A 17287-nucleotide genomic window follows, 5' to 3' on the forward strand; every position below is an offset into this window, starting at 1 on the left:
ACATTCTGGAAATAGTAAGAATAAGAAATTATATCATGTCAACTGAGTATATTTGTAAAGGAGACACTGTTGGTACCTGCCTACCTTCCTTTTCCTCTTCTTCTGACCTAAATGACCATGTGACTCAGGGGACGCTGTCCCAGCTCTGCGAGTGATTGCTCTAAGTCAATGGCATGAATCCTACCTCTTAACCAGGTCTATGCGGGTCCGGGTCCGTTAACCTATGGCATTCCATTCCCAGCAATGGCGTCTGGTTCGGGAGCGGGGGTTGAAGCAAGTTGGCCCAATCAGACTACAAGGAAGACTTTCAGCCCCCCCAGTCATCTCCTTGGGTCAATGAGATGCTCCCCTTGCCAGAGAAGGACCTCTGGGATGAAGTCAGGGTTTGGGTGGCCCTGGAGACGTCATCTGGGTCCTTTACAGAAACTCATTGTTCTCCACCAACCCTAACATCTGGCCGCCTCAAGGTTTCCTGTTCCCTGGGGTCCCGAATAGCTTTCCTTCTATTTTAGCTTGTTTGAGCCAGGGTGGTTTCTGTTTTCTGAGAAAAGCATCCTAACACAATGTGCATAGAAGAAAGGATGGAAGGAAATGTATAAAAATGGAGGCCGCCGTTAGCTTTTGCTGGTGGGGTTATGAGGCCTTGAGATTTCTTTTGTATATTCTTCTGTGTTTTCAAGTTTTTCTAAAATTAGTATGGATTACGCTTTTTTCTTTCTTCTTCTTCTTCTTCTTTTTTTTTTTGTATTACACTTTCAATCAGATAAGCCCATTACATCTTTAAAAAGGAAAAGGCAGGGGCACCCGGGTGGCTCAGTTGGCTAAGCGTCTACCTTCGGCTCAGGTCATGATCTTGGGGTCCTGGAACTGAGCCCCACGTCGGGCTCCCTGGTTGGTGGGGAGCCTGCTTCCCCCCCCCCCGCCTACTTGTGATCTCTCTCTGTCAAATAAATAAATAAAATCTTTAAAAAAATAAAAGGAGGGCGCCTGGGTGGCTCAGTGGGTTAAGCCGCTGCCTTCAGCTCAGGTCATGATCTCAGGGTCCTGGGATCGAGTCCCGCGTCGGGCTCTCTGCTCAGCGGGGAGCCTGCTTCCCTCTCTCTCTCTCCGCCTGCCTCTCTGTCTACTTGTGATTTCTCTCTGTCAAATAAATAAATAAAATCTTTAAAAAAAAAAAAAAAAAAAAAAAAAAAAAAATAAAAAAAAAAAAAATAAAAGGAACAGGCAGGGGCACCCGGGTGGCTCAGTTGGCTAAGCATCTACCTTCGGCTCAGATCGTGATCCCGGGGTCCCAGGATAGAGCCCCACCCTGAGCAGGTAGAGCAACTCCTTCTACCCCTAACCCCTGCTTGTACTCTCTCTCTCTGTCTCTGTCTCCCAAAGAAATAAATAAATGAATAAAATGTTTCAATACAAAATAAAAAAGTAAAAATTTAAACAAAAAGACTGTCTTCTGTCTTGGGTGCTTACTCTCTCTCTCTAAGCGGTAGTGTAGCAGGCGGAAGTGTAGCAGGAGAGGGAGAAAAGCAGGGGAACCCGATGTGGGTCTCCGTCTCAGAACCCCGAGATCATGACCTGAGCTGAAATCAAGAGTCAGATGCTTAACAAATTGAGCCACCCAGGGGCCCCCCTCATTTTTTTTTTTAAAGATTTTATTTATTTATTTGACAGACAGAGATCACAAGTAGGCAGAGAGGCAGGCAGAGAGAGAGAGGGGGAAGCAGGCTTCCTGCGGAGCAGAGAGCCCGATGCAGGGCTCGATCCCAGGACCCTGAGATCATGACCCGAGCCGAAGGCAGCAGCCCAAACCACTGAGCCACCCAGGCGCCCCTACCCCCCTCATTTTGTTTCTTAAATCACGCTTTTGCGGGGGAAAGCTTGCTGCCATGTTTTAAGTGGCTCCTTGGTGAGGCCCAGGTGCCGGGAATGTGAAGCCTGTAGCCGCTGGCTGCACGAGTGAGCTTGGAAGCTGATTCTCCCGCCCCACCCAGCAGATGAAGGCTGCCCAACCACAGCCTGAGGACAGCCTCCTGGGGCGCTCCGATCCAGAAGCATCCATCCAGCGGCTCCCTGATTCTTGACCCTCAGAATCAATATTAGACAGTAAGTTCATTGATTTATATATTTATTTTATTTATTTTTTTAATTATTTTTTTAAGATTTTATTTATTTATTTGACAAACAGAGATCACAGGTAGGCAGAGAGGCAGGCAGAGAGAGAGGAGGAAGCAGGTTCCCTGCTGAGCAGAGAGCCCGATGCGGGACTCGATCCTAGGACCCTGAGATCATGACCTGAGCCGAAGGCAGCGGCCTAACACACTGAGCCACCCAGACGCCCTATTTATTTTATTTTTTGAAAAATAATCTCAGTCGTTCAGCGTCTGCCTTCGGCTCAGGTCATGATCCCGGGGTCCTGGGATGGAGCCCCGCATTGAGCTCCCCACTTGGCAGGAAGCCTGCTTCTCCCTCTCCCACTTCCCCTGCTTGTGTTCCCTCTCTCACTGTGTCTCTCTCCGTCAAATAAATACAATCTTTTAAAAAAAGAAAAAGAATCTCTATGCCAGTGTCAGGCTTGCACTCGTGACCCCGAGATCAAGAGCAGTATGTCCTGGGGTGCCTGGGTGGCTCAGTGGGTTAAGCCTCTGCCTTCAGCTCAGGTCATGATCCCAGGGTCCTGGGATCGAGCCCCACCTCAGGCTCTCAGCTCAGCGGGGATCCTGCTTCCTCCTCTCTGTCTCTCTGCCTACTTGTGATCTCTGTCTGTCAAATAAATAAATAAAATCTTAAAAAAAACAGAGCAGGGCGCCTGGGTGGCTCAGTGGGTTGAGCCGCTGCCTTCGGCTCAGGTCATGATCTCAGGGTCGTGGGATCGAGTCCCGCATCGGGCTCTCTGCTCAGCAGGGAGCCTGCTTCTCTCTCTCTCTGCCTGCCTCTCCATCTACTTGTGATTTCTCTCTGTCAAATAAATAAATAAAATCTTTAAAAAAAAAAAAAAAAAAAAAAAAAAAAAAACAGAGCAGTATGTCCTACCAACTGAGCCAGCCAGGAGCCCGGGCCCCCGTGAGTTTATTATTCTAAGCTATTAATTTTCAGGGTCATGGTTCCATGGCGATCGAGAGTCACAGAGATGCCGCTCTTTTCGCTCAGTGAGCCACTCTGCGAAAATCTGGGCTTGAGGACCAGACACCCCAGCATGAGTCGATGTATCTACAAGGGGCCTTATTGCTTCTGCCTTTGCTTTAGGAAAATACTGGGTACAATTAGGAAGGAGGGTGATGCCATTCTGTGGGACTGTTGTGCCATTCTGGGTACGTCCCTAAGGTCGACCTGTATGCGTGAATCTGGAAAGGTTCATGGCCCACCGAGTGGGGAGCAGAACGGTTGCAGAGTCCCACGTACGGCGTGTGTGGGAGCCGCTGCTGGAGGTGGCTCCCCAGCACCTCTCCTCCCCTTCCTCCTCATCCGCAGGCCGTGGTCCCAGCGTCAAAACCAAACCGCAACTTCTCAGCTTCCCTTGCAGCTCCTGGCACAACCACGGGAGCGTATTTCTGGCTAATGAGATAGAAGCGGAATCCCCAGGAAGGAAAGTTACCAGTTTTTAGTAACATGTATACATTTTTCTTTTTAAGATTTTTATTTATTCATCAGAGAGAGAGAGAGGGAGAGAGAGCAAGCACAGGCAGACAGAATGGCAGGCCGAGGCAGAGGGAGAAGCAGGCTCCCTGCCGAGCAAGGAGCTCAATGTGGGACTCGATCCCAGGACGCTGGGATCATGACCTGAGCTGAAGGCAGCCGCTTAACCCACTGAGCCACCCAGGCGTCTCACATGTATACATTTTTTAAAATTTATTTGAGAGAGAGAGAGAGAGTGGGCATGTGAGCGGGGGAGGAGCAGAGGGAGAGAATTCCAAGCAGATGCCGTGCTGAGTGTGGATCCCGATGCGGGGCTCGATCCCAGGACCCTGAGATCATGACCTGAGCTGAAGGCAGACGCTTAACCAACCTAGCCCTCCAGGTGCCCCGATCCGTTTTTATATAAAAGAAGAAAGGGAGGAAAGTCACGGTGTGTGTGTGTGTGTGTGTGGTTACTTGTGTCAGCATAACGTTGAAGGATGCGTATCCGACTGTCAACACCGCAGAGGTTACGAAGCTTTTATTTTTGCCCCGTTTATGTCGTGATGGCAAACATTTGTTAATCTTCTGATGCACTATAATAGGGTCCACAACCTTATAAAAAGAGAGAAAAATCAAATACGCTAATATCCATATAGGAGAGGAAGAAAGGCCGAGAGCACAATGGCACAGCGTTCCAGAATTACCGGTCATCGCTCCAGCTCAAGGCAAGCGGGTCCTCAGTGACCGGGCGGGTACCGAGCCTCGTGCGGGGGTTCGGGAGCGGACAGGCTGAGGAGATGGGAAGATCGGGCTCTGCTGCGGGATCGAGCACTACCAGCTCCAGATTTGTTCCACAGGCCTTGGTGTGGAGGCCCAGCTATCCAGGAGGTCATTGGGACCCCACCGGGACCCGGGAGGCCCAGAAGGCCAGATGCAGCCTGGCTGAGAAGGGAAGCAGCCAGAGGAAGCAGGGCTCGAGCATCCGGGGCCGGGGGATGCAAGACGGGGTGGGGTGGGGGCACGGCTGCGGCCCCCGCAGCGCAGGTCCCGGGCTCCCCCTTGCTTTGAAGAGCAGCTGTCTGCTCCAGTCCCTGCTCTGGGGCACCTGGGGTTGTGGCCAGATCCCACCCTACAGGCGCTGAGCAGGGCTGCGGCACATGGGAGCCCCGGGTTGCAACAAATCACCGTGTCCTGCAGCTGGCTGGGGAACATGACATATGTCTTCCTACTCGGTGGCTCTTTGCTTCCTAGTGCCGCTCTGTGCTGGGCCCCTGAGCTGCCCAGGGGCTGGGGGTTGGGGCAGCAGGACTGCTGTCTGGGATCCGCCTGCCCACCCACTCCCAACTGCCTCCCTGCACAATTTCCTCTCTTGCGGCCGCCAGGGGTTTCCTGTTCTCTCTGGCTGTCTGGGCAGCTTCCTCAATTCCCCTTGCGACACCGACATGGTGCAGCAGGTGTCTGGATGGCTCCCGCTCTCGGAAACTCCGGCCACCAGGGACGGAGCCGATGAGCCTCTGGGCTCACACCAACGTGTGCCACGGAAAGGGACAGCTGCTCAGCCAGGCCAGGCCCGGCCAGGTTCTGGAGGAGGCGGAGGAGAGAAGCTGCCATTTCTGGGTTACGACCCAGATAGCACACGGAGCATGTTGAGGCTTGAGAACTCTCTGTTGCTTATCGACAATTTCCACTTCATGGAACATCCTGTATTTTTATTTGCTAAATCTGGCTGCCCGACCCGAAGCGGCTCAGCCTTCAAAGTTCTAATCGTATTTTTCCAGAAAGGGAAGGGAGAGAGAGAGGGAGGAGAGAAAATAAGAAATTCCCCATGGAAAGAGCCTGGGTGTGACTCACCAGCGGCTCCTCCCCACTGTGGGCCAGACACGGGGGCCCCGGGAGAGAGGGCAGAGCTGGAAGGGGCACTCGTGCCAGTCCTGGCTCAGCTACCAACTTCCTGTGGGTCCCCCGGGGCCGGGGCTGGACCTCTCTGGGCTCCCAGGTGGCTCGTGGAGGATAGAGACAGGAAAATAGAGCCCCATGATCCGGAAGAGAGAATCTCCACTTCCCTCTTGGGAATAGAAGTGGATAGAATCTCCACTTCAAAGGGAGGGGTACTCCGTCCCCACTGGGCTCTGCACCTGCCTTCTCCTCCTCCCCCCCCCTTTTTTTGAAGATTTTATTCATTCATTTGACAGAAACCGAGAGAGAGGGAACATGAACCAGGGGACAGGGAGAGGGAGAAGCAGGCTTCCTGCCAAGCAGGGACCAGCCCTATTTGTCCAAAGCATATTTCTTTTCCTTTTTTTTTTTTTTTTTTTTTAAAGATGGGTTAGTTGATTTGGCAGAGAGAGACACAGCGAGAGAGGGAACACAAGCAGGGGGAGTGGGAGAGGGAGGAGGAGACTTTCCACCCAGCAGAGAGCCTGACGCAGGGCTCGATCCCGGGACCCCAGGATCATGACCTGAGCCAGAGGCAGATGCTTAACCACTGAGCCACCCTGGCGCCCCTGCCTTCTTCCTCACCCTGGTGCCAGTGGCCGCTCCGGGATCTGCGGGAGCTGCCTACCGGTGGCCTTGGCTGTCATGACACTTCTTATAGACCCAGCTGTCCTCAACAGGAAGCCCTCCACAAGGCCATGGGTCCTCTGGCAGCCCCCAGAGTGCCGTGTGGGGGAGGGGGCAGAGCTATGGGTTGTGCAGTGTTCTGGGGGACTTGCTTCCTCTGGACCAGTGGGTTGGGTTGGATCCAGGCAAGCCTGGGTCTCGCAGATGCCCACCTGCGTGCTCAGGGGCTTCACATCACCTGGTGGCTTCAGGATGACACAAGGTGGCAGTCCGCTTTTTTCCAGCATGTGTGCGTGGTGGGGAAAAATGGAAGAAGGAATTTGATTGAATTACCCGGGTGGCTCAGTCTGTTAAGCGGCCAACTCTTGGTTTTGGCTCAGGTCATGATCTCAGGGTTCTGGGATCCAGCCCTGCATCAGGCCCCATGCTTGGGCGGGGAGTCTTCTTGTGGAGTCTCCCTCTCCCTCTGGCCCCTGTTCTCTCTCTCTCTCAAATCAATCAATCAATCAATCATAAAATAAAATAAAATAAATTAAAATAGGGCGCCTGGGTGGCTTAAGCAACTGCCTTCAGCTCAAGTCATGACCCCAGAGTCCCGGGATCGAGTCCCGCATCGGGCTCCCTGCTCAGCGGGGAGTCTGCTTCTCCCTCTGACCCTCTCCCTTCTCTTGCTCTCTCTCAAATAAATAAATAAAATCTCTAAATAAATAGATAGATAAATAAAATCTTTAAAAAACACATAACATACCGTTTACCATTTCAGCGTACAGCTCCGTGGCATTCCGTACGTTCCCGATGTTGTGTAACTATCACCAGTATTTCTAGACCTTTTTCATCATCCCAAGCAGAAACTCTGTACCCAGTGAATAGTCATTCTCCTCTTTTCCTCCTCCCCTTCCCAGCCCCTGGTAACCTGCAGTCTACTTCCTGTCTCCGTGAATTTGCCTGTTCTCAGCATGTCATCGTCATGTGGAACCATACCCCGTGGGTCCTTTTGTGTCTGCCTGCTTGCATGTAGCCTGTTTTCGGAGAGCTCCCGTGCTGTCGCAAGTGTCAGTGTGTCCTTCCTTGGGACACTCTGAACCATATTCAGAGTGAATGGCTGAACCATATCCCACTGTGTGGCTAGACCGCGTTTATCTTTTTTTTTTTTTTTTAAATTAAAGATTTTATTTATTTATTTGACAGAGAGAAATCACAAGTAGACAGAGAGGCAGGCAGAGAGAGAGAGAGAGGGAAGCAGGCTCCCTGCTGAGCAGAGAGCCCGATGCGGGACTCGATCCCAGGACCCCGAGATCACGACCTGAGCCGAAGGCAGTGGCCCAACCCACTACCCAGGCGCCCCTAGACCGCATTTATCTTACCCATCGTCCGCGGGTGGACACTTGGGTTGGTTCTGCCGTCTGGCTACCGTACATGATACTGCAAATGATCGTGGGGGTACAGGGATCGGCTGTTTGAGTCCCTGCTTCCAGGTCCGTAGCGTCCACACCTAGACCCGAATTGCTGGGTGACAAGGGTCCACTCTGCTCTTCTCCACTACAACTATACTTCCGGTCTACACTTCGGTCACCAGATAGGTGGGGTTTTTCCAAAACCAGGCCGAGGCATGAATGATTAAACCACAGACGTCGGTAATTAATTCAATTTCTAGCCCCCTCGCCTCTCTGGGAGTCAGGATGGGGCCCTTGTTAGGGGCTTTCCAAAGGCCTCTTCAGTAACATAAAGTTGGGTGTGGTTGAAGATTGTTATGAAGATTATTATGAATAACAAAAGACAGTTGTGCTTATCAGAAGATTCCAAGGGTTTTAGGTGCTGGTATCAGGCATGCAGGTGAAATACACATTTTTTATTAGACGACAGGATGACATGGGGTCATATGACAATTCTGCCTCTTTCCCATAAGAGCTGCACCATTTCACATTTCCACCAGCAACGGATGAAGCTTCCCCCACATCCTCGCCAGCCCATGTTATCCTGTTTTGTTTTATTTTATTTTATTCTTTTTTTTTTTTTTAATAACAGCCATCCTGGTGTTGACCCATAACTAGGTTTGCCTCTTGGTGGGTGTCGAACCCAAAAGACACAACTGAGCCAAAGAATAGGGAAAGGAAGGATTTTGCCTGCAGCTAGTAGAGGATCCTGGGGCCATTTCCCAGAGTGGCATCTCCTCCTCCGGCCACAGAAGAACTGGGAAGTTTTAAGCAAAGGACTCGTACAGATTCACACAGGGGCTTGCTCCATAGGGGGTTCAGCATGGAATTAGGGCAAAAGTCATCGTAAGGTGGTCTGTCTGTCCCGGGGGAAGGCAGGAGGGCCAGCGAGAGCTGGCATCGCCCGTTCCATGCCTCCATTTGACTTTCCTCCGTTTGAGAGGAGTCGAGAATGTGTGTCAGGTCATTCTTTACTTTCGAGTCAGCACTGCGAGCTTTACCACGGATTTATTGTCCCCGATATGATAAGACTATCTCCTGGCGTGACAGTGGCTTTGTTTTTACATTCTTCTGTTCCGTTAAAAATCATGATCTATCGGGGTCTAGTCTTCTGTAGTTTGCAGGAGGAGACGTTTCATTGAAAGGTAAAACAAGGGGGTGCCTGCGTGGCTCAGTGGGTTTAGCCTCTGCCTTTGCCTTGGGTCATGATCTCAGGGTCTGGGGATCGAGTCTCATATGGTGCTCCCTGCCCAGCTCCCCCGTCTGCCTCTCTGCCTACTTGCGATCTCTGTCAAATAAATAAATAAAATCTTAAAAAGAGAGAGAGAGAGAGAGAGAGAGAGCTGTAAAACAGGAAAGAGGCACCACTGTGAGTTGGGAAGGAAGGGAAGCCCTTTTGAAGAAATGGAAGGACCCCCAACCCCATATGCAGACGGCCCCGAGGATGACCTCTGAGGAGCATGGGGCAGAGGCCAAATCATGCAGAAAGTCTTAGGGTCATTGGGTCCTGTTTTAATCCCCACCTCAGCTGCTTCCCACATCCCCGCTCGGTATCCTCAGACATCACCCAGGACATTGCGGACCAGAGCGGTGCGTCCGGAGACGCACCCGCCTCTAGCCCTGCTCCCCCACCGAACTTGGGCCTCAGTTTCCCCACTGAAAAATCATGACTATTTCCCCAAAGACCATTCCCCTTCCACTGGGCCACTGCATGAAGCATTACCAAAAAGAAAAAACAAAAAACAATTGTCTGCTTTCCTCTCCATGTCTTCTCCTCTTCTCTGGCTGGGCTAGGTGGCAGGAGAAGACTCTGCATCATGGGGTTCAGGGAAGAACCCTCAATCACTTTTTAACATTTATTTTGGTGGTGGGGGGAGGGAACGCCTGGGTGGTGCAGCGGGTTAAGCGCCTGATTCTTGGTTTCGGTTCCAGTCCTGATCTCAGGGCGAGATGCTTCCTCCCTCTCCTGCTACCCTCCCACGCCTGCTCTCTCTGTCTCTCTAAAATAAATAAATCTTGAAAACCCACAGAAATCTACTTTTATGTAATCGCTATGCCCAGCATGGGACTTAAACTCACAACCCTAAGGTTGAGAGCCAGCCAGGCGCCCTATGAAGTGTGGACTCCTTAAAAGAAGACCCTGTCCCCAGAGCTCAGGCTCACCCTGTTTTTTTTTTTTTTTTTTTTTTTTTTTTCAGCGGAAGGGGTGCACCTGGGCGGTGAGTGAGGATGGCGGCGGGGAGCAGGTGCCTGAGAGCCGCCCCTCCCTCCCCTCCCCTCCCGCCTCACCCTAGCTTTGTCCCTGCGCTGATGATTGCTTTATTACTGTTTTCAGTCAGATATAATTCCGGCATTTTCTATAATCTTGATCTTTTCACTGATACCAGATTTTTGCACAAAGATTTGTATATAAAATGATTATGTACCCACCAGAATACATTCCCCGGCAATTACAGTGTTTAAGATGCAGCTCCTAACACTCCTTCGGCACATTCCTCATTTATTACTTTTGAAAATGTTTTTGTTGATTTTTTTTTCTAATTTTTTTTTTCTCGGTGGATGTGTTTACAAATCCAATAACAATCCTCATTTAGAGTTGCAAAACACGAAGCCGTTTTGAACCCAGACAGATGGCAGCTAAATGAACTTTAATTAAAGAATGAGTGCTTTGAATCAAATCACTTGAAAAAGTACAGTGCGCGGAGACTGGAGAGGCCGCATCAACAGCATCTGGGCTCCGCGGCAGGACGCGCGCTGCCTGCGGGAGCCGGGAGGCGGCCCCGTCCGTCGGATCGGGCTGGGCGGGCACCGCGGGCAAAGCGGGGCACGCGTGTGTGGGGGGGGCGGCCCCCAAACGTGCCCTCGGTCCGGACGCACCGTCCGGCGCGTAAAGCTCCCCAAACGGGCTGGAACGGACACAGGCCACCTCCTGGGTCAAGGGCTCTGCCTTGGAGGGGTGTGGGGGGTCCCCCCTTCTGCTGTCGTGCGGTGGGGACGGGCCCCAGGCGCGGGGCCCCGCCGCACCGCCCGCTGAGCCGCCCGCGGGGGCGCGAGCGCAGGCCGACCGACGGCGCAGGCTCCGCAGGCCGCGGCGCGCGCGTCCCCGCGCCCTCCCCGGGCGCCCCGCCTCCCGCGCAGCCGCCCGCCGGGCAGGAGCCACTTCCGGCCGCGGCCTCGGGGCTGGGCGGGGGCGGAGGCTGGTCTCTAGGCGACCGACAGGCGCCAGCCGGCCCGCGGTGGGCAGCGGGGGCGCCCGGGGAGGCCGGGGGGGGGGGGTGCGCCCCGGCGGCCCCCGCTCCCGCTCGGTGGTGGCGGCGGTGGAGCAAGGAAGGGGGCGGGCGGGCGGGGGGCGGGAGGCGAGGCAGGGGAGGGGACGGAGGGGAAGGGCCGCGAGCGCCGGTGGGCGTCTGCACGCCGAGCCCGGGCGGGGCGGGGGCAGGAAGAGCGCCCGAGGCGTCTAATCCGGGGAGGCGGGATTAGACGGGGGCGCCCGGCCTCCAGGAGCGGGGGCTGAGGGCCAGGTGGCAGCTGCCCGATTGTCTTGGGTTTCAGAGTTTCTGCCTCCAGGGCGCGGGGGTGGGGGGGCGCCCCAGCCCTGATCTGGAGAGAAAGGGGCAGGGCTCTGCGGGTGGGGTGGCCGGCCCTGGTGACCCCCGGGGCCACCGGGATGGGACAGGGAGATGGTGGCCGCAGCAGGGAGAGGAACAGTGTGGGCTCGGCGTGCCAAGCCTGCGGCTTCTGGCTTCTTGCATCTTTCCAGGAGGAAACCGAGTCCGGAAGGCTGGTCCCTCCCAGGTCTGGGCACCTGGCTGACCCCACGGGTTGGCAGAAGCTCCCGGCCGGTTTGGATCGTGTAATTAGCTGAATCAGGACTCAGGCTCGTTGGAATCCTAGGCCGGCTTCTGGCCCTTGGTAGACCCTGTGGTCACCGTGACCCCTCCGTGCCCCTGCGCTCCTGTCCAATGGACTTCCAAGTCCTGTTGGCTGACCTCCTTGTCATTCTCCACCTGGCTGCACGCCGGGCCAGCTCTTCCCGGAATAAGCAGAGGAGCCCCCCCCCCCCCCGGGGTCTCCCAGCTTCTCCTTCCCGCCCGCAGGAGGCCGGGTCCTTCTAGAATCCGGTGGGGACTCCCCCCTCCCTCCAGGCCGCCCCTGGCAGGCCCACAAGGCCTTCCACACTTCCACATGCCGGGGGGAAAAAGCGAGGCAGGCTGTCCCCAGGGTGTCCAGCTCAGCCTGAAGGACCCAGGCAACATTTCTGCCTCACTCACCCGGCCAGCCGGGCGCCCTGTGCGGGCACAGCCCTCATCCCACCGGCAGCCACTCCCTGTTCCTTGAACGCCCAAGGTCTCGGGCAGCCTCCCAGCCTGGGCACACGCGGCTCTCCTAGATCACGGTCCTGTCCTCCCCGTCCCGCTTTGCCCTGCCAACCCCAGCTGAGTTTCTGCTTCAGAGATGGTTCTAGGTTGGGCACTGCCCTGTCTTCCCAGGGCACACCCTGCCTTCCCCACCCTGAGTGAATGGGGGCGCTGCCCACTGTCCGGCCCCCCCCCTTTTTTAAAGATTATTTATTTATTTATTTGACAGAGAGAGATCACAAGTAGGCAGAGAGGCAGGCAGAGAGAGAGGGGAGGAAGCAGGCTCCCCGCTGAGCAGAGAGCCCGATGCGGGGCTCAATCCCAGGACCCTGAGATCATGACTGAGCAGCGGCTTAACCCACTGAGCCACCCAGGCACCCCTGTCAGGCCCTTTTTGACCTGTCCTGCTTTCAGTCTTACCCCTTCCTTCCTCCTCCTTCTCACCTTGCCACCAAGGTGGCCTTGCTGAGACACAGCTGTGACCCGTCACTCTGCTCAGATGCCCTTGAGCTCGATCAAAAATGTGCCCCACCCCTCTGGGTCCAACCCAGAGGCCCCTCTGCCAAGGTGCCTTCTCCCCAGCCATGGAGATGCCAGGCTTACTGGTCATACTGAACACTTGAGCTGTCACCTCTCTGTCACCAAGACAGCCCCCTGCCACCCTGTGCACTCCTTGAGGCCAGGGGTGAGTCTGTCACCTGGCCTCCCGTGGCAGCTCATCTGGAGGCCACAGGGCCCCAGCAGCAAAGAAATGAGAGAAGTCTGTCCCCAGACACCAGGGCCCAGTGGTCAGGGACACCGCCTCCGCTCTGGCGGGCCCCAGCTCTGGCAAGGAAGGGGGACCTTGGCAGGCTGTCTGAGCCGGGTTTCCTGACCTTGTCCCAGTGACAGCTGTACTTGTTAATTCCAAACGAGAACACGCAATAAAGTTATGAGCAAGGGCCATGCTTTTTTTTTTTTTTTCTTTTTTTTACTTATTTAAAAAGGCCTTGGTGGCAGGAATATAGTGTAAAAATCATTGGAAAAACTAAAAGGCATTGATACATATCCGAATATACACTTTGTACATAAATTACATTTCCTTTAGTCTTTCTGAGTGAGGTCCTGATTCAGCACTGAGGTCTAGTAATTCAGAGGTCCCGGGAGCTGCACGTTTAGGCCGGCGTAGTCCACCATGTACATTGGCCACTGCTAGAGACAGGGGGACAAAGGGTCTGCGTTAGGACTCCGGGTGACGCGGAAAGACCGCCAGACCACTTAGCGATGCTTTCCGAAGGGCCCTGTCAGATGGTATTCGTCCGGAGGCAGCTGAACGTCCAGAGAGGGGACGTGACCTGTCCAAGGTCACACAGTTCACCAGGGGCCAGGGAGCCCGGGCTGTGGCCTTCCGACGTGTTCCCACCTGTGTCCCAGGGGCTGCTTCTGTGGACCGGACAAAACTGAGGCGTGGCTCAGAACAGCAGTCAGCCCTCCAGGCCTTATACCCCAAAGAGTCTGTCCCTCTCCCCAGGCCGCCTCTGCTTGGCCCCCAAGACCTTCCACGTAAGGATCTGGGAAGTGGGAAGAGCTAGGGACCCTGTATAGGCACCCCTAGGTGGGGAGAAAGGGATAGCCTGAATTTGGGGGGGGGTTCCCCAGGAAGGGGTTAAAGGGAGGCCCGGTCAAACGATAAATCCCCACATCACTTTCTAAGGCGTCTCATTATCCTCCCCACCGGACTCAGGACTTCAAAGCCGGTATTTTAAAGCCAGAAAGAACTCCCGAGTGTGTGTGCCCCTCGCGAGGTTTTCCTCTTGGAGGGGACACAACCCAAGCCAAGCTCCCGGCGGGGTGGGAGGAGGCGGCGGCTGCGTGTGGGGTCCTCCACCCGCCGCTGACCACAGCGAGGCCACAGTCAACCAGCGCTGACCCCCGACTGCCTCCTCCACACCCTGCGGGTAACACCTGCACCTCACAGGGCTGTGGCGAAGCAGAGGGGAGCGCAGAGATGAACTCAGCCTCTGACAGCCTGGGAACCGAGAGTCTGCTCGGGGTCCTGCTCTGGCATGGCCAGGGGAGTCCCCTACCCTCTCCGGGGACTCCCACCGCCCCCCTGCCCCACGGGGGTGTGACTTCCTGCCTGGGGCGGGGGCGTGAGCCGCCGGTGACAGGGTTGGGGCTATGTCTTGAGCAGATCAGCCCCACTCAGGGCCCAGCGTCTCCCTGCACCCCAAACGCACGCCCCAGAGGAGAGAGCCATGCCTGCGTGTGGTGGGGAGGTCCGGATCGGTGCCACCTTACCACGAGTGAGATCTGGTTGGTGGACGCCACGGACTCCGGGTTAGAAGACGAGGAGGAGGAAGATGAGGAGGACGAGGAGAAGGAGCTCCCCTCTGAGACCCGCTTCCTCTTGCGCTTGGGAATGCTGCTGTCTTTGGCTGGTGGGAGAAAAGGGGACGCTGGGTCTCGGCGCTGAACCCCTCTGGAGAAGGCTTTTGTTTTCAGGTTTCAAGCCTCGGCATTCAAGGCTCCAGAACCCCCAGGCTCCTGAGGCGCATCTCTCCAACCTCCGACCTTAACCAGGCCCCACTGCCCCTTGGGTCCCCTGCCTTTGCTAACACGAGCCTCACCCCCCGGGTATGCCTCCCCGAGTGGGCTCAGTTCAGGCCCAGGTCCCCCTTGTACTATCCCAGGAGCATCCAGCCTTGGCAGGGGGAGGGGCTGGCCTCCCCAGAACTCCCAGGGCCCAGCATGCCGCAATGAAGGGCTTGGCCTCGGGCCCTGGAGAAAGTCACTTCAAGTCACTTGGCCCTGTGCCTTCATTCCCTGTTAACTGTGGACGTGTGATGACTCCGACCTCAGACTGCTGGGACGGGTGACCGTTCACAGCAGGCAGGGCCCCCAGGGAAAAGAGACATTGGTTTCCAGTCAGACGTCCCAGATTCCAATTCTCATTACTGCCAGCACTAGCTGTGTGACCCTGGGCAGATCGATTAACCTCTCTGAGCCAAACGGGGAAAACCGTGTGATGTGAGACTCTAAGGAGATTACTATGTATCAAAGAGCCCGGCATCCAGCCCAGCACGGGGCAGGACTCAGCTGGGGCTCTGCTGCAGCAGAATGAAATTGGGAGGAATATGTGAGACGTAGAAAATAGATTTGCAACCGCGTGTCACACAAGGAGGGTTTGGTGCTAGACTGAGCGGCCAGTTCCCTGAGTAGAAACCAGCAGGGCCCTAGTAACAGCATGAGGGCTGGCTGGGCCGAGGAGGTGGCTGTTTGTGCAGCTGGTGAAGACAACTCAGAGGCTGGGCGTCTGTGACGAGGGTGTAGACAGACATCCTGGGAAACCGAAGATACTGGAGGCGGAAGGAGCTCAGGGAATGGGCCGGAGGAAAGGGGTTTTGGTAGAGGGCCCCACGTGAACAGGAAGGCAGAGGTGCTGGCCCAGGGTCACAGCCAACCCGGGTGCCTGGAAAACCCTAAAGATGGCCATGGTGGGGTAGGGGAAGTGGTGGATGCGAGTCATGGCATCCGCCCTGGGACCACGTGGCCCCGGCTCTCCTCCGTGGGGCCTTCTGCATCTCTGCCTTCGACCTGGGAGCAGCTCCCCAAACCCGTCACCTCCCCACCCGAGAGTCTGGTGCCCCGCTCGGCCCCCTGTGATCAGCGCAGGCCAGAGGGCGGCTGGCTCCTGGCTGGGCTGTGCCACCCTAGGCTGTGGCGTTCCAGGGGGACCTGGACTCAGCTGGAGAAGGGGCCTCGGGTCGCAGACCAGGATGGGGGGCCCATCACTGGGCACCTGCTGGACCTGCAGTTCGGAGGGATGGCTCGAGGGGGCCACCAAGCCCCCTACATGGGCCCGCCAAGCTCCTTCCCCTCTCTGGGCCTCAACTTTCCAGCAGCACACTGTGGCCAGAGGCGTGCCTCCCAGTCACCCCCGGGAACACAGCCCCGTTCCCCTAGTGCATCTTCTCGGGCGGAACCATGGCCTGCCGGACGGTCTCCCAGCTTCCTGCGTGCTCAAGGGTTCTAGGGGAGTTTCTGGTGCAGGTGTGTGTTCTGCAAATGCAGGAAGGATGGTGGGGTGCCCCCCACCCCCACCCCGCAGCCAGTCTCAGCCACGTGGCCGCCTCCCCTGCGTCTGTCTCCTCCTCGGTGGGGCGGGGGGGTGCCATGATCCCACCAGCACTCCTTTCCCACCCTACCCCCCGGCTCCAACCTGCCCATCATTATCTCCGGCTCATAGGACATGCTCAGCCGGGCTGTGGCTGCCCCACCCCCGGCCCTGGCAGGCACCTGCACCCCATCTGCCCACAGACCCTGGTCCCCAAGAGGCAGAGAGGTGGCCTTTCCAGCCACTGCCTTCCGTACCTGGCACCTTGGCGTCATTACAGATTTCTGCAAAAGGTCTGAAAGAGAAAGAAATGAGGTGGCGGTGAGAAAAATGGGGTTTCCCCTCTTCCTTCCCACCTGCCCCCCGAAAAGAGGCGACACCTCTCATGAGAGGAGATGCTCCGGGTCTCAGGACCCCGAGATCAAGAGTCACACGCTCTACCGAAGGAGCCAGCCAGGTGCCCCACAAAATCTTTCTTTCTTGTGACGAGGACTTTTAAGATCTACTCTCTTAGCAATTTCCAAATGTGCAATCAACTATTTTTTTTTTTAAGATTTTATTTATTTATTTGACAGAGAGAAATCACAAGTAGATGGAGAGGCAGGCAGAGAGAGAGAGAGAGGGAAGGAGGCTCCCTGCTGAGCAGAGAGCCCGATGCAGGACTCGATCCCAGGACCCTGAGATCATGACCTGAGCCGAAGGCAGCGGCTTAACCCACTGAGCCACCCAGGTGCCCCGCAATCAACTATTTTTAACTATAGCCATACAGTGACTGTGTGGTAATTTATTTGTAGTCTTGACTTTTTCTGATTTTTAATTTTTTTAAAAAATAACTTTTTTTTTTTTTAAGATTTTATTTATTTCAGAGAGAGAGATTACAAGTAGGCAGAGAGGCAGGCAGAGAGAGGGGGAAGCAGGCTCCCCGCTGAGCAGGGACTTCGATCCCAGGACCCTGAGATCATGACCTGAGCCATAACCAAGAGCTGGATGCTGAAGCGACTGAGCCCCCCCCCAGGCACCCCGAGAAGATGGGTCATTCGGAAACTAGGAAGCGGGTCCTCATCAGACCCTGAACAGGCCACCACCTTGATCTCGGACGTCCCAGCCCCGCGGAACCGTGAGAACGTGTGTTGTACTGAGTTCCAGTGAGCGGGACGGAGTGGGAGAGCCTGGTCTGCCTCCAGGCTGACCCACCAGGACTGACCCCCACCCTTCCCTTGCTC

At 55.5% G+C, this 17287-nt stretch overlaps 1 protein-coding gene across 3 annotated transcripts in view; it reads right to left on the minus strand.

Annotated features, from left to right (window-relative positions):
- Positions 1-12919: 12919 nt before the first annotated feature.
- The window catches only part of GTF2IRD1 (GTF2I repeat domain containing 1), a 96372-nt gene continuing 92004 nt past the window's right edge, over positions 12920-17287 (minus strand). For all 3 annotated transcript variants that reach the window (XM_045074944.1, XM_045074942.1, XM_045074943.1), the window contains 3 exons: positions 16322-16359; positions 14249-14385; positions 12920-13159 (listed from right to left, as the gene is read on the minus strand). In XM_045074944.1, coding sequence (XP_044930879.1) covers positions 13091-13159; positions 14249-14385; positions 16322-16359 — 244 coding nt within the window. In that variant the 3' untranslated portion in view covers positions 12920-13090. The remainder of the gene's footprint in view (positions 13160-14248; positions 14386-16321; positions 16360-17287) is intronic.

This window comes from Mustela putorius, unplaced genomic scaffold, assembly GCF_011764305.1.
Source record: "Mustela putorius furo isolate JIRA1106 unplaced genomic scaffold, ASM1176430v1.1 tig00000139_pilon_pilon_pilon, whole genome shotgun sequence".
Taxonomy (NCBI): domain Eukaryota; kingdom Metazoa; phylum Chordata; class Mammalia; order Carnivora; family Mustelidae; genus Mustela; species Mustela putorius.